Genomic DNA, 25,066 nt, shown 5'->3' with positions numbered 1-25,066 from the left:
AAGCGAACAATCAAATAGTAAAGAGTATAGAGACAAGAGAATAACACAAGAGATTTGGTAACGAGGTTCGGCCAATTGTGCCTATGTCCCCGGGAGCGTTGAGCGGCCACCATTATATATTATTAGAGAATAAGGATTAGTGTTTTACTATTCTTCTCCTTGTTACAATAAGTTTACATAACATCAATATATATAGCCCTCTACCCCAACCCCTTTACATCAGCCCAAGCCCATAACTTGTATTGCTGTTATCTAGAGATATGAGTCATTGCACAACAGAACCCGTACTAAGTATACCCCTAACGTACCAATATTTGACAGGGTAACTTACAACGTACTCGCACCTCACCTGTACCAAAGGGAACCACATATCAGGTGAGTATGGTTTGCATGTGAATAAATAGACAAAACTACTAGTTATTTTCTATTTTCAAGTCAATTCTATAAATCAACAAGGTGTATCCTTAAATCGACCAAAAGTCAAATGTTCGAGTCCTCAGAACATTTCGAAATGGGTTAGTTTTTCTTTACTTGTAGGATTAGGATACCATTAGTTAAACAAAAGGTTTTTATTTTTATTTTTCTTTTATTTTATAGCATAAAATCCATTTTTTAATAGTACACTTTCAGGAAAATGATAAATAGATTTTATAGATCTTTTCAATATGAAGTCAATGATATCAAGAATGTGAATTTTGGTTGAGAATTAAGATCATTAATGCTTCATTTGGTTGACAAGAGAAAATAAGAAGAGAGAAAGAAGTGAGAAAGAAAGAGGTGAGAAAGAAAAGGAGAAGAATTAGAGTTGATTTTTGTGATGTTTGGTACAGGAGAATAAGGAGAGAAAATGAATAGAAAGAAATATTTTCTTCTCTTATACTCTTTTGTTTGGTTGAATAGAAAATAAGAAGAGCTGGATGATGTTATGGTTCAAATGACAAAAATGTCCCTAAAATAAATAAAAGACAAATAAAATTATTGTTTTATTATTAATTAAAAATAAATTTTATAATTTTATAATTTATTATAATTTCAATTTTTTAATTAATATTTTATATTTAAAAAAGATTTATGTATGCTAATAGTATTTAAAGCAAGAGAAAATATGTATGTAATGTTAGCATGTGAGTTTTTTATGTGGTCACTATATTATTCACTATTCATTTTCGATCATCATTTACTATTAAATAAAATTAATACAAATGAATAATGATTGATACACTGACTATGTATAAATTTTTACACTATCAATCATATATATTCCACTTTTAAAACAAACAAATATAAAAGTTTGAGGGAATATTTGACATTTCAAATAAAATCATCATTCTCTCTTCACTTTCTCACCACACTAGAGGAGAAAGAACATATGGTGGGCCCACACCTTTTTTATTCTCTCCTTCTCCCTCCACAACCAAAAGGGAGAAATCTTCACTTTCTCTTCAAACTCTCTTTCACTCTTTTCTCTCCACTCTAATTCTATCCTATCAAACAAAGGCTAAGAGAAATGGCTTGTTGGGTTGTGGACTAAAAAGAAATAAGAAAAGTTACATGACTAAATTGAACAACAAAATAAGTTAGAGGAACAATGTAGTAGTTTTATTAAAGAATAAGGGTATAAGGCTATCCACCATTGATTTGACAAAGTGCATAAAGATCTTAACTTACTAGATGATATGAGGCTTGATAGAGCTCACCTAAGAACCAAAATCACTAGAGTTCAGAGACCCCTTTCCTTGAATATATGGTTGTAACTCCACAATATCGGGAGATCTTCTTTTCTAAAAAATGTGTCACTTGTTATGGTGTTTGTAAAAAAAATACTTAATCATTAAACTTTTAATTTAAATATATTTTCTCAACCAATAATAATAATACACATGTAGTGACACACTTATAGGAAAGCAGTGATTCCCAAAATATGGAATTGGGAGGTAATAAATTTGATTATTTCCATATTAACTTGGTTTTCTTATAAATCTGAAATGACTAGGATCAAATATGAATACAAAGCAGTGGACCTCATAAAAGGAGAACAGTTCAGTCCAGATGAATGCATAGCTTTAATATATAATATATGTTTTTGAGCCAAACTGAATAGCTTATTAGTGAAAGCTCTGACTGAAAAATCAACAATTTATGCTTAAATTTCAGAGTTTGAGAGATTGAATCCGCTCCATTATGTTCCGGTATTAGTTGATGATAGTGTGGTGATTTCAGACTCTTATGCAATATTTCTGGTAGGTGCTACAAGTCACTGAATATATTGATCACTTAACTCAATTCCAGAATTCCAGCTAAAAACCTATTGATTTCTCTAGCATATGTCGTAAGGTCTGTTTGCAAGTTGATTTTTGTCGGGGAATGAATGAAAATAGAAGACTTAAGAGCCATGACATACAGTGATGAGATGGCTCCAAAGCCTTCGATTTCTCTCCAAAACTCAAATTGCAAACAGGCCCTTAGAGTATGTTTGGGAGTTGAGTTTTGGTGAGGAATGAAGGGAAATAGAATATTTCAGAGTCATTTCACAAATGTACTTCATAGCTCTAAACCCTTCTATTTCCCTTACTTCCCTTTCGAAAATTAACTCACAAACGGACTCTTAGATACCATTTCAGGGTGTCCTGGGTAATTTCATAAATATGGATCCTAAAGATGAACTTGAGTGGAAAAATTATCAAAATTATTCTGATGCTTAAGTTTCTTTTTACTATTTCCCTCCATGTTCTTGATCAGGGCTAGGTGTTATGCATTCAAATTGACATCTATGTATCTTTTACTTTTTCCTTTCCTGTTGTAGCATTTGGAAGAAAAATATACCAAAAAGCCACTATTACCTATTGATCCTCAGCTTAGAGCTCTCAATCTTCAGGTAAAATATTCAATGAGTTACATTTATTTGCAACATGAACATGTTTAGTCTTGATTCATTTTAACTGCCAATTTGACCTGATCGATGTTTTCTAAATCTGTTCATTGAGAAAAAATGAATCATGCTAAGAATTCATAAATGTTTTCGTAGAAGTTTCCTATTCTTAATACCAGATAGGTTCTATAGAATGCAAGATAAATAAAAGAATATGAGAACCATCCATCATAATAATAATTTGCTCACTATAACATGATTCTGCTGTCCAATCTATAATACCAACAAGGATGTTGGGATCCTCTCTAGTACTAGACAGTTCAGTTCGGGAATGTGAGGCCTAAATTGATTTGATGATTTAAAAAAACTTTACATAAAATATGTAATGTTAGATTTTTAATGTCACATGTCACCATCTTCTGGTCAAGGATATTCTGACACTGATAGGTTAAGAGGCTCAAACTAATGTGTTTTAGCTGTGAGAAGGTGCTAGACATGTATTGCTGAGAATAACTTCTGCTTGGCTACTAACTATTTGATAATCACATTATTTTACAGGTAGCAAGTATTATCAACTCCAGTATACAACCTCTTCATATGACTAATGTTCTGGTAAATTGTTTTCATTTCAAATGCTTAGATTTGCTATGTGCTGAAAAATGTATATATTATCATTATAGTTATATTTTTGCACCCCTTGTTGTATAAAATTGCACCTATGCCACTCCATTTGTCCTATTCTGATACAATGTGAACAATTCAATGCAACTTCCCCCTGACCTCGGGTCCTGGATCCGTCACTGGCTGTATGCTCAAATATTTTGCATATTTGACACTCTAATTTTCTACAGAAAGATATGGAGAACATGTTTGGTGCAGATCAAAAACTGCGGGCAAGAATATTTTACACTAAACTCTGCCACTTTGTGTTCTGAAATTGCTTCAGTAGTTTTTCAATTGTCTTACTTTGTCTTTTACTTGGCCAATATGAAAAGCTCTTGAGAAGTTATTGAAGGAATTTGCTGGCACATATGCTACAGGAGAACATATCTATATGGTATCTTCTGTTTACTTTTAACCCTTCTTTCTCTTTTTGTTTACTACATTGATTTACTTCAGTATTATTTGAATAATTGTTTTCTGTTTTCTACACACAATTCCTGAAAAAATGTCTTCAGCTAAGTTATTTATTAAAGGGTGAAAAGTGAAGTTACAAAGGGGCCTTTGTTTATATTTTCATCATAATCTGGCAGAACTAAAGTTCCATGTACTATGTGATTATCTGTACTTTGAGATTCTTTGCTTGCTTCATTGGTATTGAATTGTGATTTCCCTTGAAACTAAAAGTCCTTATTGCAAATTGACAACCTTTGAGCATTATCTTAGCTTTCAGGCATATCATGGTTACTTGAAACATTTACTTGCTCTAATGAATTCCCTTACCAATGATAATTAAAGTTAAACACTTATGATCCATTTGGGAGTTGGGTTTTGGAAGGGCAGTAAAAGAAAGGGAAGACTTCAAAGCCATAAATTACACTTGGGAGATGGCTCTGAAGTCTTTCATTTCATTTTCCTCCAAAACTCAACTTACAAACAGACCGTTAAAGTTTCCAAGTGGAAAGGCATATTTAACAAAGTAAATATTGTAATATGCAGGCTGATGTATTTTTGGCCCCACAGATTACTCTGGCAGTTAAGAGGTTTGATGTTGATATGGTAAAGTATACTTCTTATGATTTCTTAATGTATTTCTTTTGTTTCTAAGTATCAATATTGGTGTACAAGTATGAGTAGTAGGGTGTGGACATAAAACTATTGTCTTGGCTTCTTGAAATTTTTTAAGAAGTATAGTGGTTGGCTGGTTGCATAATTCCTTAGCAATTATGTTTATAAAAGCTCCTAAATGGTCATATTTGACAAAACTAGCTTGTAGTTGTGAAGGTAATTGAAAGATTATACTTGTATATGTCGCTCAGTATTTTAAATTGCGGTTGCGGTCGCGATTGCCGTAACAGTTGCGATTTTAGTCATTGTGGTCGTTGCGATGCGAATTGCGGCCATTGCAGTGTGAATTATTTTGTGATTAAAATAATATTTTTGAATTCGATGCGGCCCAAATGCGGGACAATGTGGTTGCGTTGCGGCTCAATGCGGCCGCATCATTGTGATTCGGAGTCACACCGCAATTGCGGTGTGATGCGATTGTGGTGGCCACCATAACCGTAATATTGCGGCCGCAATTTAAATCACTCACGTTGCTTATTAAACTAGAGTTGTTTGGTAAAACTAGCTTTGAACTATACGGGATTTGGAAAATGACTAAAAAGTAATAATATGGTTTTTTAGTCGCTGATGTAATTTTTAAATATTTCAAATAGTAAAATTGGTTGACGAATTATTAAATACTCCTTTCATTTTGTGAACCATACTTCAAATAGTTTTTTGAAAACTAGCTTTCAAACGCTGCAGACTCATTTCTAAAAGCTACAAGTTTCATTCAATTTTTGTTTACCAAATGTCTCTAGTAACTTATTGACTGATTCAAAAACTACAAGATACCTGAAAAAACTATAATTTTGCGTTATGAACACTTTTATGTTATCAATGTTTCATTAGATGAAAGTCTTGTACATTGGACCATCCTTTTTATCCTTTTTATGTTATCAACATTTTACATTGTTTTTGCAGTCCAAATACACTATCCTATGTAGATTGTATGAAACATACAAAGCTTTGCCAGAGTACCAAGCCTCATCACCATCAAGACAACCTGATGCCTGTCTCAATAATCCTTGACTGCATCAACATCAGTGATTTATTTTGATTATGCAATTTGAATGCTCCTCACAATTATTCCTTTAATGTGGAGCTAATAATTAAGAACTAGTTATTTATAATTTTATGATTGGAAAAGTATAAACTATATTGCTAAAGTCTTATTCCTTAACATGTATTTGGTCTGATTTCATTTAGTATATGCCTTAGACAACTTCATTAAAACATGATTTCTTTCTTGAACAATTGACATTCAATTATTATTTTTTTTTCTCCTTAAAACCAAAAAATTAGAAAGTTGTCAAAGATATTGCAACAATCCCTTGGGAAAGGGTGGATACACCCTCATATGTTCAAAATGGAGGAGCTTCATCGAACTTGTATTATTAATTATTAGTATAACAATTGTAACACAATTTCGTTTATTGGATGTCACTTTCTTATATTTTACATCATACAGTTTAAACAGTTTAGTTGATTCTACAAATCAATATTTTATAATGTTATACAAATTTGCTAACCTCACCCCATAGAGTTAGGAGTGAGTTTAGACATTTAAAACATTCATTAATTACCATATTATACTAGTTGTTTAAAAAAAATAAGACAATTTCTTAGAAGTTATTGATTTTATATTTTCCTATCATGTTGCATTTTTTATTTATATTTATATATGAATGTTTACCAAAGGCTTCCAGTAGAAGACAAAAGCCCGTCTAGCTCAGTTGGTAGAGCGCAAGGCTCTTAACCTTGTGGTCGTGGGTTCGAGCCCCACGGTGGGCGTTTTTAAATTTTTAAAAAAAAATTTCAAAATTTGTTCCAGAATCATTCACTGCCCATTAACCTTCTTTGTGTAGTTTTAGATTTTTTTGTTTTCCACATGAATACTCGTACTAGAAACAATCATTTTCAAGTTGATAATATCTATAGGTATGTGAGATTAACTCTCTTATCATGTATTTTTTCATTCACATTACTCAAATCTGAAACTTTGCTTAAGAGGAATCAAACATACTTAAACTTAGTGCCACAAACTTTTTCAATTAAGCTAATAGACATCATTTTCACACCACCTACATTTAGACGTGATTAAATAAGAACTTTGCATATTAGGATGATGAGGTGCTTCACGTTTCCAAAACCACACCTAAAAATTTCACCTTATAAGTTTCTTCTTTTAAATTGAGCAAAAAGATACAAGTCTAATATGCAAAAACTTTGACTTGTATAAATTTAATTACTGGATAAGCGATAGACATAGATACGTGTTTTTTTATTATTATTATGTGCTTAAAAATCTTAAAAGTGATCTTATCTATATTGGTACGACTTTTAACTACAAAATTTTTATAAGAAACTCAATTCAATTCCCTTTGTTGTGTTTCAATTGTTTATTTCAATTTATATGCCATGTTAAACATAATTAAGGTTGAGGAAGACCTAATACCATTATTTTTGTGGGTGGATGGATACATTAGCAATCTAATCAAAATCAATGAGATGGAAGTAGGCATAACTAATCACTTTGAAAGGAATGTGAAAGAGATACAAGTTAAAGATGAAAGAAATTAGGCATAACTAATCAATGAGATGAAAGAGATACTGAGTAAGACTCTTATTTAGAGAGCGAAATATTGTAAAAACAAAAGTGTGCATGTAATAACATTATTTCTCTCTTTAGTATTGAAGAAGATTATTTATACTTGTAAAAACAAAAGTGTGCATGTAATTTATACTTGTAATAACAATTTTATCTCTGAAACTAAAAATAAAAACATTATTTCTCTCTTTAGTATTGAAGAAGATCTCTACTCGAAAGTGTGCATGTTGTAATTGGTAGTTAATTAGTATATGTATTTGAAAATGAGTGGAGATTCGCTTACTCTCAATCCTAGCTATCAATTCTATGTTAGAATTTTTGACAATTTATGAGTCACAAATATAATTCTATAATTGTGTTAGGCCAATATGTAATTAACCAAAATATAAAATGATCTTCAGTAATTTAATCTGGTGGCTAAGGGCATATGTATCATGAAATAATGTAAGTGTAGATACCTTCAGGCAAGTTCTGATTTGATGAAATGACTGAATCAAAATTATTGCAACTTAAGTAGTAACCGCTTCGGGATTACTTTTATGGGTTATGGTCCCATTTGTAGAGCAACAGGTTTTAAGGTGTAGGGTTGAGGAGAATAAGGGTGGATTAAGATAGTGTTATCCATAAGGCATACATAAGGCATACATAAGGCATACATAAGGCAACCTCTCCTCTTTGAGAGCTTCTTCTTGAAACATAAGGCACACTCTCACAATTAGGCTCCTCTCTCAAGTTAAGAGCTCTCTCATTCCCATCTAGAAAAGCATAAGGAAAATCATTTGGCGCTCTAACATCTGTAAGATCATCTCACCCTCATACATTCGAGATTCCATATGGCTAATCAAGGTATGTTCTTCATCTTCACCATGAAATCATTTGGGGTTTCTTTGGTATGGGCCATGGTTGTTCCATTTGGGTTTATGTATGGGCATAAACATTAAGTTATGGGAACAAAGTCATGGTCATAAGGATTTCCGCATTCAATGTAAGGATTATAGATGGAGAAATTCTCCAACATTCTATAGACATCTAATGATTTAGATCTACTCACTAATTCAAACTATTAGATTTCCCTAAAATTGATGGCTAGGATGATAAATAAGTATAAAAAACTTATGCTTGGAGTAAGTGGATCCCTCCCCTTTGGAAATAGGAATACCAATATTAAATGAGGAGAGACCCACTTACTCCAAGAGTAAGTTATTTAAACTTTTCATCCTAACCATCAATTCTAAGGAAATCTAATTAGTGAGTAGATCTAAACCATTAGATATCCATTGAATTGATGATTAGGATGAGGAATAAGTTTAAAAAACTTACTCTTAGAACACTCATATTAAATAAGTGTCATAATTGGGTTAAGGGGTTATTTTTGTTTTTATTGCATTGGAGTAGTAATGTTAAAGCATGGGAAATAGGGAATATGTCATATAATTTGTGTTATTGAATATGGTCAATTGTAATTGATCAAAAAATATATATTTAAATTGAAACTTTAATTATTAAGTATTTTTTGGTCAAGTATAATTAACAATACATGAATTATGGGATATAAAATTTGCTACCGAGAAAATGGTGATGGCTTGCATATGTTTTATAACAATTTGCACTTACTTTACTTATTTTTCGTTTGCTAGGTGGTTCCTTACTAGGTCATTATGTATTAAGTTTAGAATTTGGTACATTTAATCCTATACTATATAAAATCAAGTTTAATCTATACATTGACATGTGTAACTATATGTGGAGAAAATTTATAAATTTTGGAAATATAAGTAGGCTGGTATTCTTCCTTAAAATAGATGAGTGCAATTTACTCTAAAAATATAAATGGCTGATGGAAGTCAACTAGTGAGGTACTTATATTTTTTTTAGTGAAAAACATATAATTATAAACTAGAAAGGGATTAGTTTTTTAGTATAAGGTGATGAGATTAAGACTTGGAGAGTTAAACTTATGTGGTTAAAATTTATATATAGTAGTTCTTTTATACTTTTAATGTATCATTTATCTTTAATTTATATTAGTTTTGGTTAAGAGTGAATAATAAATTGACGTATTAATAATAAACGATGTCTAAACAATGCAAAAATTACTTACATTATTTATATATATATTTAAAGAGTATAATATCTATGTAGTATTAGTATGAAGAATTATATATAATCAGTACATCTTATACTATTCATTTAAATTAATTTTTTTTTGAAAATTAAATAATAATTAAATATAAACTATAAACAATATAATAACAATATATAAAATTCATATACAAGTGCGTAGAACACATGGAGTGATAAAAACAAATCACACAATATGGAATTTGGGTCAAGAAAGTGAAATAAGGCCCAACCCATCCCACATTGTAATTGGATAAAAAATCAAGAACCCTAATTTCCCATCCATATATAAGTAACCCATAAATCAAAGAAAACCCTAATCCTAGAAGCAGCAGAAGAAGAACCAACAATGGCGACTACAAATCCACCGTTGGAGCAAGTGCAATGCTTCGGTCGCAAGAAAACCGCCATCGCCGTCACCTACTGCAAGCGCGGCCGTGGCCTCATCAAAATCAACGGTTCCCCAATCGAGCTCGTCGAACCCGAGATTCTTCGCTTCAAAGCTTTTGAACCAATCCTCCTTCTCGGACGACACCGTTTCGCTGGCGTAGACATGAGGATTCGTGTGAAAGGTGGAGGACACACTTCACAGATCTATGCTATAAGACAGAGCATAGCGAAAGCGCTTGTGGCGTTTTATCAGAAGTATGTTGATGAACAATCGAAGAAGGAGATTAAGGATATTCTTGTTAGGTATGATCGTACTTTGCTTGTTGCGGATCCGAGACGATGTGAGCCTAAGAAGTTTGGTGGTCGTGGTGCTCGTGCTAGGTTTCAGAAGTCTTATCGTTAATTTTTGTTGTTGTTGTGAGGTTTATGCTGTTTTCATTGTGATGTTGAAGGTTATGTTTTGATTAAGTTTATTTGTCTGTTTAGACTATGAGATAAAGTATAATGATGATTATGATTTAGTTATTTTGTGTTTTTATTCGGAAGATTATGTGATTTTTTGTTTGTTGGAATTAGTTTATGTTATATAATTGTGTGGTTTGTGAATGTGTGGAAGATTTTGACATTGAAATGTAGTTATTGTGTTTGTTTTTTGGGACATACCTAAATCCTAATTCTATGTTATAGATGAAAATGTCACAAATAGTATACTTATATTAGTATTTTTATTATATTTAAATAAATCATGAAAAGTTAAAGATAAACCATTCTTGTTGTGTTTTGTTGTTTTTTAAAATTTGCTGCATCCTCATGTTTGTGTTGTTTTTCCTATTTGTGTCCCTTATGTGATCTTTTTTAACAGAGGGTGTAGTTCAGTAAGGGTTTAGGTTGTTTTGAGGCACTGTGTTTTCACACTTGAGTGGGACCAAATATGATTGGCTTTCAGAAGCAATTGATGTGCAAGTATTTCCTATTCTTTGCTGGAATCGGGGATGGGATTCATTCAGGGTTTTGTTGGTGTTGGGATGTTATGTGTTGAATGGGTTGGGTCTCTGTTTACATAAGTTTTGATGTTTTAATTTAATGAGGTTTAACTTCACTAAATATTAAAATGGATGAAGGATTAGTTTAATTGTGTTGGTGTATGTTATGTGTTGAATGGGTTGGGCCTTGTTAAGTCCATTCATTATGGAATCAATGATAGAATGCTATGATTAGAAACTAATTTATTTGAGATACTAATTAAATATTTAGAAGATCCATTTTCATTAAAAAATATCCATCTGATTTCTTAATTTCTGCCTTAGGATATCGGGTAGGATGCTAAGGGTTAACACAGAAACTTTAATAATGGATTGTCTTCTCTGTTGTCAGAGATTTTGAATTAGATTTGGATTTTGAAATCATGCATTCTCTAATGCAAGTTTATTTTCCAATTGCTGTATTCAGCCTTTTTTTTCAAATAGCAAAGTTGGTAAGCATCATTTTTTTCCCTTCATGAGAAACAATACATTCTACTCTCATTATTTTATGTATAAATATTCATTTTGACTGTTGATAGCTTAGTTCAATGGAAGGTGTATGCTGAAATGCCTATGCAATTTGTCTTACTTTATTGCATCTTGCAAGTGGCTATTAGTTTTGTCGAGGTGATATATCGAAAGTCTACATGATTTAACTAATTATTTCTGACAAAATCATTTGTTTTCTTGATTAAGTAAACACTTCATTTTCTTGAGTGAGGGTATAATTTGATTAGTAACAATCTCTATCTTGACATGAGAAATAAATTCCGTGATCGGGGTATGCAGGGCATTAGTGCAAATAATCTGGTAAATTATTGCTTTCATCCTTACTCTAGTGTTCAAAGGTTCATTGAGGTTCTGATTTTGTTTCCATGGATATAAATAGTGTTTTCAATCTGTCTTCCGTTGTGATTTCTCGAATATTCACAGTACTTATTTTTGCTTGTCCATTGTTGCGAATTTGCTGAATGTGTTAGTTTTGTGCTTCTGATGTTTGGTTAATTGTCTATTAAATTGTCCTTGATTTAAGTAACATGTCAGAATATCCAAATCTAACGAAGGTTAATATTGTTTTATATAGTTATGTTGCATCATTGTGTGGAAAATTATGTACTGTTTATCTGTCAATTATGTGGGGTTATTAGTCATTTGAGCTTTATTTTCTTCTACCACGTATATTGTCTTTTTCATCTCATGTTACCATGATTTTGACTAGTGGAATTTAGTTTCGGTTTAATAAAACTTGGGTTTTTATTGTGACTTGGAAATTATAATTTTGTGATTTAATTCTCATATTGGGTTTTTAGTGACTTAAACCTTGTAAAAGTTTTTTTTTAGGATTTAATTCTCATATTGATTAGATGCTTCGTGAAATTACATAAAGGATTATAGGATTACATGGTTCATGTGATTAAATGTACTGAGTAGTAGCGTGTACTTAATTTTATCGGAAGATATTTCATATTATATTTAACCCTTTTAAAAGGTTAAACTATTTGGTTATAATGTGTGATTTTATATATTTAATTTTATATAAATACAAAATTTTAAATAATTAATAATGATGTATAATTATTATTGAGTAATATCTCCAATTTTCAAACTGGAGTAAAATAAAATATTATCGTAATATTTTGTTTTTGTAAATTGTGTTAATTGTTTGATTTATTTTGGTTTAAGATGATTAGATTGAAATTTTCTCAGTCAGTTTAATCTCTTATTCGACCGCACATTATAATCGTTTAAGTGTGGTAGCATGGGATTGCCTGACCAGTCTGCTTCTTGTAACATTGATTTGTATGCTTTAATTCTCATATTGGTTCTGCTTCGTGAAATGACATAAAGGATTATAAGATTAAATGGTTCATGGGATTCAATATACTGAGTTGTTGCGTGTATGTGATTTTTGTGGAGCAGTTTTTGATGGATTTGAGAGTGGCGATTAACTTTTTGTGATGGCCCATGCCAATATAATTTTGAACTCAAGGTTAATGGGTGGAAATAGACGTGACTATGTTAAACAAATCAAACTTATATATCATATTCGAGTTTGAGTTTGATGTATATTTTCTGTTGAACAAAATTTAAGACTGAAATTCTAAATACCTTTGGTTTTACCCTTTTTTTATTATCAAAACGTCCTTGTTTTTACCTCTAATGGCTTATTTGGTATGGGTGAGTTTGAGAATTAAGAGAAAATAAGACAAGAAGTGATTTGAAATTTGGAATCTTTTTTTGTTTGATCGAGAAGAGAGAAAAAAAATATCTTGGTTATCAACCCATTTTGTTTCTCATCTCATGAGAAGAAAGTGGAAAGGGGTTGAAACATTGTCTAAGAGCAAAACTTAATTCACCAACTCCTCATTATTACCTTTCCATCCAATTAATAATGGAAAAAAAAGCTCAGATTGTATTAGTTATAAAAAAATAAAGTAATTGCTTACATTATGAAACATTTTATATCCTTAAATTCATTTATTGTTTGATATTTGTCTTATTTTTCTTCTCTCTAAAAGTGTTTATTTTAAAATATATTATAAAATATAATAAGGTATCTCTTCATATATAACTTATCTTCTCCGGTCAGTAAAAATATGATGTGTACTCTTTCTTTTAGTTTTAGAAATATTTTGATAGAAAATAATTAAATATGACATATATCATGATTTTAGTACATGAAGGAAATAACTTATCCATTTATATTAGAAGATACTTTATTTTCATTATAAAATAAAAAATAAGACACATATATGTGAAAATAACAAGATAAACTATTTTCTGATATTCTTTATTGTAGTTAAGTCCACAACACATTTGGTTATTTTATGAACTACATTATTTTATCGTTATACTTCTTAATCTAAATCCTCGTTCTGAAGACAAATTTTACTATCTGTTTAATATAACTGTAGATATCATAATGGGTCACTCTGTGATAATTTCAAGACAACTTTTCTAAGATATTGCAAAATTCTCACTGTAAGTATTCTTAATTTTCTGAGAAAATTCTGCTAAAAATACTCTAGTTTTGAAATATTCTAAGTTACCATGAGAGTTATTTTTGGTCTTTAAAGACGTTAAACCAATTCTCTTACAACCTTCCAATAATTAACTTGTTCCAAAATTTCATGTTTTATCTGTTTTAACCTTTTGTCTATGACAACTAACAATTTATCATGATTATATCATGTGTGTAAGTTAATATAAAAATGTATATAATATCATTACAACATTCATCATTCATTTGTATTTTTTTAAATAATCAATAATAATAAAACATGAATGATAGATGATGCAGAAATAATGTATAAAATAATACATACATCCTTTTTTGCTCTTATATCATTCACAGTTTGAGAAAATTTGAAATGGATTGTTTTCATTCAAATCAATTTTTGTTGATGAAATTAACTAATCTCATTTCTCTTCAATATCTTTTTAATCCTATTTATAGCGATTCTTCTACTATGTGCTGATTTACAGTAACTTCATTATGAAAAGATAGATTATTTATTTGTTGTTTTTCATTGCTATGAAGCATTTCAAGTTTTCAACAACTTGAGGAACAATAACTTTAATAAATTTATAAGTCAAAGAAACTTATATTCTATTTTCAAGAATTCCAACTTTACATGGTGCTCCATTTCAATAACTTTATCATTCATATGAACTTAGTATTCCCAGTTTAAAATATTCTTATGATATGGTTAGAAATTTAGAATAATAAAACATTACTTTTTTAACTTTTTTGGATAAGGAAAAATGTACTCATAGATATAGGATCAATTTTTAAACTATTATGGTAAAACTTATCATTTATATTTAACTATTATTAATTTTTAAAATATAAATAATGTAAATGAATAATAAATAATATATCGATTGTTTATAAACTTTATATTTATGATATATGTTATACTCATTAAATAATCGTTGACTTATATTCATCCAATTTCTTATATTTTGATTATATTATGAGAATAAAGTATCTTATGATATAATGAGATAAATTATCTCGTATAACCATTATAGTCATTAAAATTATGACATGCCTTAGATTTAATCATTCTCTAAAAAATATTTCTAAAATTAAACTAAACAATACACATATAATATTTTTACTAATAAAAAGATATAAATTATCTTATAAGGAGATACTTTATTCTCTTATATTATTTAATTTCTATCTCACAATTCTAAACATGAAAGCAACTTATATACCTTATACTAGTTTTCTTACTATCTCATCTCAAGATCAATAGGAATTTATGGAAATATCTTACTAGGAATCATATTCAACAAATACACAATAATTAAGATAATACCATAATAAAATAGGTAAAAATGAATTATATACCTTATTTTTTTACCCCAGTGCTTTGTGAAATAGTTTATAAAAATATAAATATTAATAAAAAATATTTCTACTTAAAATCAGGATACTATATTTAAAATTATTTCAGAACTGACCTGAACTCTTTTGGCATTTGCGACACCTCAATTTAAATAATATTACACTAAAGGAAATATATCCAACGGAAAACAAATTTATCAATAAAATTATTTTTTCCTTAATATGTAAACAAGCATCCGAAACATAAAATATTAAAATGACAACATTAATATTTTAACTTAAATCAATATTAAAAACTAGATTTTCTTCAAACAAGATAATAACTTCTCCAAGTACCCTTAACCTATACACATCTCCTTAAAATATAAAAAGATAAAACTAAATGAATAGTAGTAAACTATTAGAGCTAGGGGTGAGCAAGACTCAAATCTATCCATTCGCCAAGTATGACTCAATAATGATTGTGCTCAAATGGGATCGAATTTTATCGAGTCTAGGGTAAGGTTAGAGTTCAAAAATTAGACATAGTCAATATTTAGGATTAGGTAGGGACCAAACATGACCTATCCCGATCATCTCATGGTTACTTAGTCATCATGTTTGTAAGTGTCTTTATTCAGATATGTGTACAAAGTAATGACACAATTTTGGTCGAAAGTATCATTGAATATCTAATTTTTCATCATATTATACATGATTAATAATATATATACATATATCATTTTATATTTCAAATTACATAATCATAATAATAAATAATATAGAGAAATATTTTATCTAAAAAAATATGCATTATATTTAATTGGGTTTAGGGTCAGGTTCAACTTTAAAGATTGACCCAATCAATATTTAGGGTTAGGTTAGCTTCAGGTTCAAAAAAATGACCCAGTCAATATTTAGGACCGAGTAGGAGATAAACTTTAACCCGTCTCAACCGTACCTATGGTTACCCCTATCGAGAGCTATTGTTGCTTGTGTAGTTGTATGCAATTATTCCATACATATTAGCTAATTTTTAGAAGATCATAGAAATGACAAAACTTTAAGTATATTGAGATAAAATATGAGTATTACTATAATATTAAAATTTTAAAAAATATATGACATCTCCAATTGTAACAAGAATGGAAAATCTATATAAAAAGGAAAAAGAGAAATAATAATATTCTCACTTTAAAACCTAAAACAAATTAATGTATGATACAAGTATGGTTGAGGATGTAAACAATGGTTGCCACTGGTTTAGGAGGGGACCATGGTTTCAAGTGGAAACTCTAAAAAGAGAAGGATTGAGAGAATTTGGAGGCGAGGGGAGAAAGAGATATATGTTTTTTTTTTCAATTTTCAAAAAATCAAATTATTAAAGTACCTTTATCTTTAAAACTTATTTCAACATAAAAACATGAAAGACAGTTTCTCTAAATATCTTTAAGAGAATAATATTTACATATTTTCAATGTATACATTTATATTTAGATAAAAAATATATACACTAAAAATATATGAGTTTTATATATCCTCATTACATTATTTATTTTTCCATATATAATTAACATTAACTCTTAAGGAAAAAGTAATATGAATGATATAATAACTATTATAAATCTTTATAATAACAATATATAAATATTATATTTTAATATTTATACATAATTAATATATCATTTATCTTTTATTCACATTATTTAGCTTTAACTCTTTAAGAGTAAATAAATAATAATTAAATTTAAATAACATAAATAAAGGATGATAAAATGATTAAAATCTTCTTTTACATTTGTTGATACATTTTTCAAAAATTAACATAATATTTATATATTGTGAATTTTAGGATATATCAGAATATTGATTAGAAAAGTAAAACATGAATTTAATATATATTAAAATTTTATTTTTTTATCAATGAAAATGAAAAAAATACCTAAAGTAATATATATCTTAGAATAGAACATATCTAGTGTAGAAGATGTGCCCCCAATTTTCATAGTCCAAAAATTCATTATTATAATCAGAAGCCGCCAAAGTCTTATAGCCCACCTTCTAGAATTTTTTGACCAAAACGAAGCAACAGATAAATATCTATAATAAATTTATTCTTAACAACCGGTTACTACAGTTCAAAATACAAAAAAAAAAAAAAACTAATTAACTATACCAATCATTAATAATCGGAGATAGAATATTTCCATTTCATTTTTCATGGAATAATTTTAAATGTAATATCTATCTACTCTAAATAAAAATATTAAGATTTATATAAAGATTTAATATATATAAATTGATAGTCTAAATTTTTTATAATCTCAATATATTATTCACCATTTATATGTTAATTATTATTAATTCTCAAATAAAGTAATATAAATGAATAGCATAATGTGTTATCAATGTAAAAACTTTATACTACTCATACATAGATATTATATAAAGTTAATACTCATTTATATCACTTAATTTCTTCCTTTAAAGAGCCTGATTAAATAAATATCAAATAATATAATGACCAAAGTTTAAAACTCATATATTGTCCTTCAATAAATACATCTTTTCCCCTCAATAATCTTTCCATAAAAAGAGACAGAATAAAAAAAGAATTAAACAAAAAATAGCTGTTTAATTCTCTTGTATGTGTTTCACTTCAATTTTCTTCTTCTGCACCCAAATTCCCTTCTTTGTAATTCTACCCCTTTTCTCTATAAACCCTAGATTTTTCTCCTACATTGTTCGTTATCGTAGCAACGCGCTTTATCCATGCGTTTTCTTCAACAAAATTGATGATCTTTTTTTGCGATTGAAAAGCTAAAGTAACGAACTTTGGGGTCAAAATCAAAGTGGGTATTTTTTTCCTTCAGTATGCATAGATCTGGAGCTACAATGGCATGGAATGTGTTCAAGTTCTGCACTGCTCTGAGAGCGTTAGGTTCAATCATGATCCTATTGGTTCTTGGGGTTGTTGGTGTTACTTACTACGCTGTCGTTTTGAATACTTATGGCCCTGCTTTGTATGCTGGAGGATTTGATTTTCTTGTTGCCTTTGTGGTCTTGATTTTGTTTCATAGTTTGGTAAGTTTCTATAGCTGTTTTTTTTGTTTCTTTGATTTTTGTTTTTGTTTTGGGTATTGAAATGTGGATTTAGAATTTAGATTCTGTTTACAAACATATATGTTTAGTTCAATAGATTAATGAAGTATTGTTTTTTAGCATATGAGTGGATTATATGATAATTTGGATATTAATAATCGGAGATAGAATATTTCCATTTCATTTTTCATGGAATAATTTTAAATGTAATATCTATCTACTCTAAATAAAAATATTAAGATTTATATAAAGATTTAATATATATAAATTGATAGTCTAAATTTTTTATAATCTCAATATATTATTCACCATTTATATGTTAATTATTATTAATTCTCAAATAAAGTAATATAAATGAATAGCATAATGTGTTATCAATGTAAAAACTTTATACTACTCATACATAGATATTATATAAAGTTAATACTCATTTATATCACTTAATTTCTTCCTTTAAAGAGCCTGATTAAATAAATATCAAATAATATAATGACCAAAGTTTAAAACTCATATATTGTCCTTCAATAAATACATCTTTTCCCCTCAATAATCTTTCCATAAAAAGAGACAGAATAAAAAAAGAATTAAACAAAAAATAGCTGTTTAATTCTCTTGTATGTGTTTCACTTCAATTTTCTTCTTCTGCACCCAAATTCCCTTCTTTGTAATTCTACCCCTTTTCTCTATAAACCCTAGATTTTTCTCCTACATTGTTCGTTATCGTAGCAACGCGCTTTATCCATGCGTTTTCTTCAACAAAATTGATGATCTTTTTTTGCGATTGAAAAGCTAAAGTAACGAACTTTGGGGTCAAAATCAAAGTGGGTATTTTTTTCCTTCAGTATGCATAGATCTGGAGCTACAATGGCATGGAATGTGTTCAAGTTCTGCACTGCTCTGAGAGCGTTAGGTTCAATCATGATCCTATTGGTTCTTGGGGTTGTTGGTGTTACTTACTACGCTGTCGTTTTGAATACTTATGGCCCTGCTTTGTATGCTGGAGGATTTGATTTTCTTGTTGCCTTTGTGGTCTTGATTTTGTTTCATAGTTTGGTAAGTTTCTATAGCTGTTTTTTTTGTTTCTTTGATTTTTGTTTTTGTTTTGGGTATTGAAATGTGGATTTAGAATTTAGATTCTGTTTACAAACATATATGTTTAGTTCAATAGATTAATGAAGTATTGTTTTTTAGCATATGAGTGGATTATATGATAATTTGGATTGTTTAATTTATTAAGATTAATTTTGGAATTATGAGTTGTGAACTTGTGATCTTTGAAAATGTCAACTTTTGTATAATATCAAGGTAGGGTGAGTGCTGATTATTTATTTTGGACTGGATCATGATATGTTATTTGGTATGCAAGATAATCAGTATATGTTTTTTTCTCTGATGATAGTGAAAAGTGTGGATTTTCTGGTAAGAGGTTGGGACAAATCTTTTTCCGTAATCGGGATCTCAGTTATCTTCAGCTTTCTGTTAGATTATGAGATGTGACTCCAGAATTTAGCTTCTTTTAAATGTATATGATTAGTTCAGTTGATTGATGATGTATTGTTTCTTTAGCATGTGGAGTGGTCTAAATGATATGATAATTTGGATTTTGTTATCATGATTATGCAGTTGGTTATGCTATTGTGGAGCTACTTTGCTGCTGTTTTTACCGACCCAGGGAGTGTACCTCCAAACTGGAGGCCTGCCATTGATGAGGAGATAGGAGAGGCCAACCCATTAGTTGGGTCAGATTTGAATAATGATGTGCCGTCCGATTCTTCCCATCAACGTATACGTTACTGTCGGAAATGCAATCAGGTCAAGCCGCCTCGATGCCATCATTGTTCACTTTGTGAGTTTCAGTACACAACTTTCCATTTTCGTATCGCTACATTGAGAACATGTCGTCAGAATTTGACCTTTTATGTTTTGATATCAGGTGGACGTTGCGTGCTGAAGATGGACCACCATTGTGTCTGGGTAGTTAACTGTGTCGGGGCACTAAATTACAAATATTTCCTTCTTTTCTTGGTATTGACACGTTACCTAGCGTCATTATTTTTTATCAAGCTATTCTTCATGAGTTGCTATTATTTCTGACTTGGAATAATTGTATTTCATGTTTCTAACTCTCTGTAGAGCTGTACTAATAATCTTGTGGTTGTTCACTATTTTATATTGGTTGGCGGGTTTGATTGTTTTTAAGTTAGAAAGTCGGAATGCTTAATAGATTACTTACTTATATATATCGTGGTTTAAAATTTCCTTGTTTGTTGTGTACTTAAAATGTAGCCAATTAGCTATGCTAACGAAATTTGAGATTCAGATCAACCTTTTTTCATAGAGTTAGGTAGGTGCTCTTATTCTGGACTGTCGTAATGATATTAATGTGCAATGTTGTTAGGCTGATGGTATGGGTTGAAAGTGGACCTTATTTATGGCAATGTGGACTAGGTAACCTTAAAGGGACTTGTTGCTAATTTAAATGTTTCATCACTAAGACCAAGCTACACCATTAGAATAACTGAGCAATCAGAAGTTGCAGTTTTGTAATATCCATGATGTATGTAGTCTATGCAGTTGATCCGCAACTTTCTTTGGGAGCTAGTGTAATCCTAACTGTGTTAATGGTTTGCTTCTTCTGAGGAGTCACCTTGGGTGATATAATGGATGACATTACTTACCAATTTTCATCATCAGTTGAAGGGGTGAAGGAAAAATGGCTTTCGGAACATTTTTGTTTATGTGCTTATTTTTGCAAGTGAACCGTGTTCAGGCTATTTAATCAGTAATTTTCATTTTGGGTAATTGTACCTTCAAAAGATGTTTTAGTTGTGATTTCTTTCGTTTTCTTAACATATTTGATTTGTATGAAATATGATTGACATACAGTAAGTTGTTTTATTTTACTATATAGTTGTGAATTTGTTTGTTATATTTACGGCTGTCAATTGGTCCCGTACTAAATACTTATCATGTTTAATATTTATTTTTGTTTAAATCTTAGTGCAGTTCTACACTTTTCTTGAGACGACTCTTGTAACTGCATCCTTATTGCCACTTTTCTTAGCATTCTTTAGCGACGGAGAAATTCCTGGGTCACCTGGCTCTCTTGCTACAACTTTTCTTGCTTTTGGTACGGAATCTAAACACGGTTCTAGTTGCTGGTATTATCTGTGAATTTCTATAACACTGTTGGATTACCTGCAGTTTTGGATCTGGCCTTTGCACTGAGCGTCTTGGGATTTCTCATTATGCACATATCGTTGGTGGCTTCTAATACGACAACTATTGAGGTAAACCTCTTCATAATAAAAAAAATGGATAATTAAAGAAACTTGAGAACTCTGTTTTTTTGTTGCATGCTTTTGATCCTTCGATTTAGGAAAGTAGATCCATTTGTGTCCTTGTTGAATGAAAATACGCAGTTGTATTGAATAATTCATATTGATGATCTGTTGTAATACATGAACTTGATCCCCCAGTGTAGAGGTAAACACTGTGTATGTCTATGTGAATGTGAATGTGAGTGATATTATATTACTATATTCTTCTGTATAATACTTTCTTATGGATTATGCACAGTGAGTAATGATGGAATTTTGTTCCTTGTTGTGTGTAGGCATATGAGAAGAAAACTACTCCAAAATGGCCTTATGATCTTGGTCGTAGAAAAAATTTCGAACAGGTCTGTAAATGTTTATACTCACATTATTTGATATTATTTTACTTTTAGATCCATGATCTTGGGTGCCACTTGGTTTGATTAAAGGACAATGCATTTAACAGAATTCTTTTGCTGCCCGTGTTTTTCGGATGTGACTTACAATGAGAAATGTTGTAAACAAATTTCTATCATATTAGCCCAACTTCTTTCTAGTACAATGCTTTAAACAATGACATAAACTTCACGTGCTTTGAGTCTTTTTTTCCCAATCATTAGTCCAAATATTCACTACCATGTATATCGTTGCAATAGTTCAATATTCCGATTAATGTATAAGTATAACTTGTTTATTATGTCTCTGATCAAAAGTAGTTCAATATTTTGATTATGGAACTACAAACACCTATAATTTGTTTCTGTATCCCAGTATTTTAGGTTTTATTGTTTAACATATATTTACTAATACAGGTGCGATATATTAGCCGACTCCACCTAGTGGGATAAATGTTTAGTTATTGTACAGTTGGGATATATTGCGTCTACAATGACAAATGCCTACTTTCGAAAATTAATGTCTCTATTTAAATTTTCTTCAGAGTTAGTGGTAGGAAGTAGGAATAGTTATGTACTAATTCTTGCATTTTAAATGCAGATGCTTGTGTGAGGATGTTTTAATATTTCCTTTACTAATGTTATTCAATCATATATGATTTTGAAGTTACATTATGAATTTTTTGCTTTGGTAACAGGTATTTGGGATGGATAAGAGATATTGGTTCATCCCGGCTTATTCCGAAGAAGATATTCGTAGGATGCCGGCTCTGCAAGGTCTTGACTATCCATCAAAACCAGACTTCAATTCACAGTAGTTCTAAAAGTTAATATTCTCACATCATGTAACAAAAGATATGGAGACTACAAGAACACTCTACTTTCAATCTTTAAGGGTTCGTTTGTGAGTCGGTTTTTGGAGGTGTAGAAACTGAAAAGGAAGGCTTGAGAGCCGTGAAATACAATTGTAAGATGACTCTGAAGCCTTCCCTTTCAAAATCCAACTCACAAATGAACTTTAAAAGAATGTAACATGCAAGTAAAACTCGGCTCATGACAAATCATCTGCAAGGCACTTCGTATGATTTTTCTCTCCTTCTTTTATGTAAATTTTAAGGTGGGGTGCCTTTGTAAAGTTGAAATGAAGGGGAGCAGGGTGGTTGTAATAGGTTTGAATTGCTTATAGTTCATTATCAGGCTGGTTTAGGAACTGTTTATCAAGTTGGAATAATGCAATGTTCTTACTTTTTTCTATTCAATTTCTCATCTTCATCTTGTGGTTATGCACTTATACTGTTAATGATTGTGTGAAGATTTGTAATGGATCCACCACTGCTTTGCACTTATACTATTAATCATTCTGAAACATTCTTGAGTTTATTTAAGTGTGAAGTCCCACATTAGATATTAGGGGGGGAGTGAAAGAACTTATAAATAGAAAAGACTCATGGAACTAATACCTTAAGGTTTTGGTTCAAGATGTGGTGTTTCACTTGCGACTTTCCGTTCTTCCCATACTCTAGTAACAGTGGAACTCTCCGCAAGTTGTATCAGAGCTGATGGTCTGACTGGGCGGGCGTGCTTTGACCGTGTCTCCGGGGCACAGTTGAATGTAGATATCATGAACGCGAGGTGCAGGATACCAGGCCGAGAAACCCGGGCAACCACCCCCTATGTGCCGATCGCTAGCGCATCCAGGGCCCCGGCGCTCAGCCTCCGCTGGTATCAGAGCTGATGGTCCGATTGGGACATGGTGGATTTAAGGGGAACGAAAAATGTGTAGCACCCACACTTGAAGGGAAGATTGTTGGATTTATTCAAATGCGAAGACCTACATTGGATATGAGAGGAGGAGTGAAAGAGTTTATAAATAGAAAAAACTCGTGAAACTAATGCCTTAAGGTTTTGGTTCAAGACATGATGTCTCATTATCTCGTTTGTGACTTTTCACTATTTCCATATCGCGGTAACGATGGAACTTTCTGGTGGTTGTTGGCTCTCTGGTCGCAGTATGTTCCAACAAGCATGATGCCTCTCAGACACACTTCCAAAATGTAAAACTCATTCCCTTATTTTTTTTTTCTGGCCAAGCACTTAAGTTCATTTCATGGAATAGCCTTCACCAAAAGGTGGTTTTTTAATACTCACATTTTTTCCTTTCTTAAGATTATCTCTTCTTTTTTTCATTTTGGTACAAAAAAATAATAATAACAGGAAATAATGAAGGTTTATGAAGTGAGAAGAGGAATGAGAAATATAAAGATTAAAAGTGAAATGACTAGTTGAGATGATAATAAGAAGTGATGTTGAGAAGTAGATATAAGAAATAAAAGAAATGATAGTTAGAATATGGAAGGAGAATGGACACATACCTAAGTTTAAATAATTAAAACAATAACTTCTAAAGTTTAAAATCAAACGTGACAATTGTGTAAATTTGAATGGATTTGGATTTCCATACTAATGAATTGATAAAATTAATCTATATAAATATATTACATCACATTTTTAAACTATCAAATTCATTTATATCTAATGAATCCTAATTCATCCATTCCATCAATTTTAATGAATTGGATGATATATATTAAATCCATTTTTTTTAAAATTTAAACTAAACATTTTTAATTTGAAGAAAAAATTCTTCTAAAAATTATTATTTAATAAAGTATTTTTTTTAAATCAATTTAAAAAAACATTTTTAAAAAATGTTTTTTTAAAGTGATTTAAAAAAATATTATTTTAAAAGATACTTTTAAAAAGTGTTTTCTTTTAAATCACTTTTAAAAAGGTGAATTTGAAGTTTTTTTCTATAGAAGTTTTTTGAAAAGCACTTTTAATAATATGAAACAACAAAAGGAATAACTGAAAACTATAATAGATTATATCTTGTAATAGTTATCAATTATTTGTCATTGATAACTATTACTATTATTTAACCGTTCTTTTGACCAATAATAAGCTAACAGCTCTAAGAATTTTAATAGATTATATCTCATAAATGTTCTTATGATAGAAATTGCTAAACCAATTACTAAATTTTAGTAAATTAATAAACTGGAACGTTCTCAATGAGTTCATCATAGCAAGTGATGATAGTAGAGTTGTTTGTAATTGCTATACAGAGATAATACCT

General features: G+C 30.1%; 2 protein-coding genes, 1 non-coding gene and 1 pseudogene across 5 annotated transcripts; all 4 read left to right on the top strand.

Annotated features, from left to right (window-relative positions):
• The window catches only part of LOC109356934, an 8,135-nt pseudogene extending 2,443 nt beyond the window's left edge, over nt 1–5,692 (top strand).
• Nucleotides 6,358–6,430, top strand: TRNAK-CUU. Its single transcript has one exon. It is a non-coding gene; the product is annotated as a tRNA-Lys (tRNA).
• Nucleotides 9,675–23,411, top strand: LOC109350443 (40S ribosomal protein S16-like). The gene is made up of 3 exons (XM_019591681.1): nt 9,675–10,166; nt 10,766–10,777; nt 23,397–23,411. The coding sequence occupies exon 1, from the start codon at nt 9,718–9,720 to the stop codon at nt 10,159–10,161; it is 444 nt and encodes a 147-aa protein (XP_019447226.1). The 5' UTR covers nt 9,675–9,717; the 3' UTR covers nt 10,162–10,166; nt 10,766–10,777; nt 23,397–23,411.
• On the top strand, nt 17,747–23,179 carry LOC109350430 (probable protein S-acyltransferase 14). Of its 3 annotated transcripts, XR_002108108.1 has the most exons (8): nt 18,819–19,271; nt 19,842–20,064; nt 20,152–20,243; nt 21,225–21,348; nt 21,423–21,508; nt 21,835–21,900; nt 22,629–22,852; nt 22,883–23,158. XR_002108108.1 is itself a non-coding variant. In XM_019591674.1 (7 exons), exons 1-7 carry the CDS (start codon nt 17,991–17,993, stop codon nt 22,746–22,748), a joined length of 921 nt encoding a protein of 306 aa, XP_019447219.1. In that variant the 5' UTR covers nt 17,747–17,990; the 3' UTR covers nt 22,749–23,179. The 3 variants fall into 3 exon arrangements, 2 of the variants coding, with proteins under 2 accessions (XP_019447219.1, XP_019447214.1); XM_019591674.1 differs by lacking the exon at nt 18,819–19,271 and adding an exon at nt 17,747–18,200 and having other exon boundaries at nt 22,629–23,179; XM_019591669.1 differs by having other exon boundaries at nt 22,629–23,159.

This window comes from Lupinus angustifolius, chromosome LG01, assembly GCF_001865875.1.
Source record: "Lupinus angustifolius cultivar Tanjil chromosome LG01, LupAngTanjil_v1.0, whole genome shotgun sequence".
NCBI lineage: Eukaryota > Viridiplantae > Streptophyta > Magnoliopsida > Fabales > Fabaceae > Lupinus > Lupinus angustifolius.
The sequence above is the reverse complement of the archived record's forward strand: the minus strand, read 5'-3'. Positions and strand labels throughout refer to the sequence as shown.

Bases quoted from the DNA above. Each gene is read 5' to 3' on its own strand.
- LOC109350443 (XM_019591681.1), top strand. From the start codon at position 9,718: ATGGCGACTACAAATCCACCGTTGGAGCAAGTGCAATGCTTCGGTCGC.
- LOC109350430 (XM_019591674.1), top strand. From the start codon at position 17,991: ATGCATAGATCTGGAGCTACAATGGCATGGAATGTGTTCAAGTTCTGC. The intron at 18,201-19,841 runs GTAAGTTTCTAT...ATGATTATGCAG, and splicing joins TGATTTTGTTTCATAGTTTG to TTGGTTATGCTATTGTGGAG. The intron at 20,244-21,224 runs GTATTGACACGT...ATCTTAGTGCAG, and splicing joins AATATTTCCTTCTTTTCTTG to TTCTACACTTTTCTTGAGAC.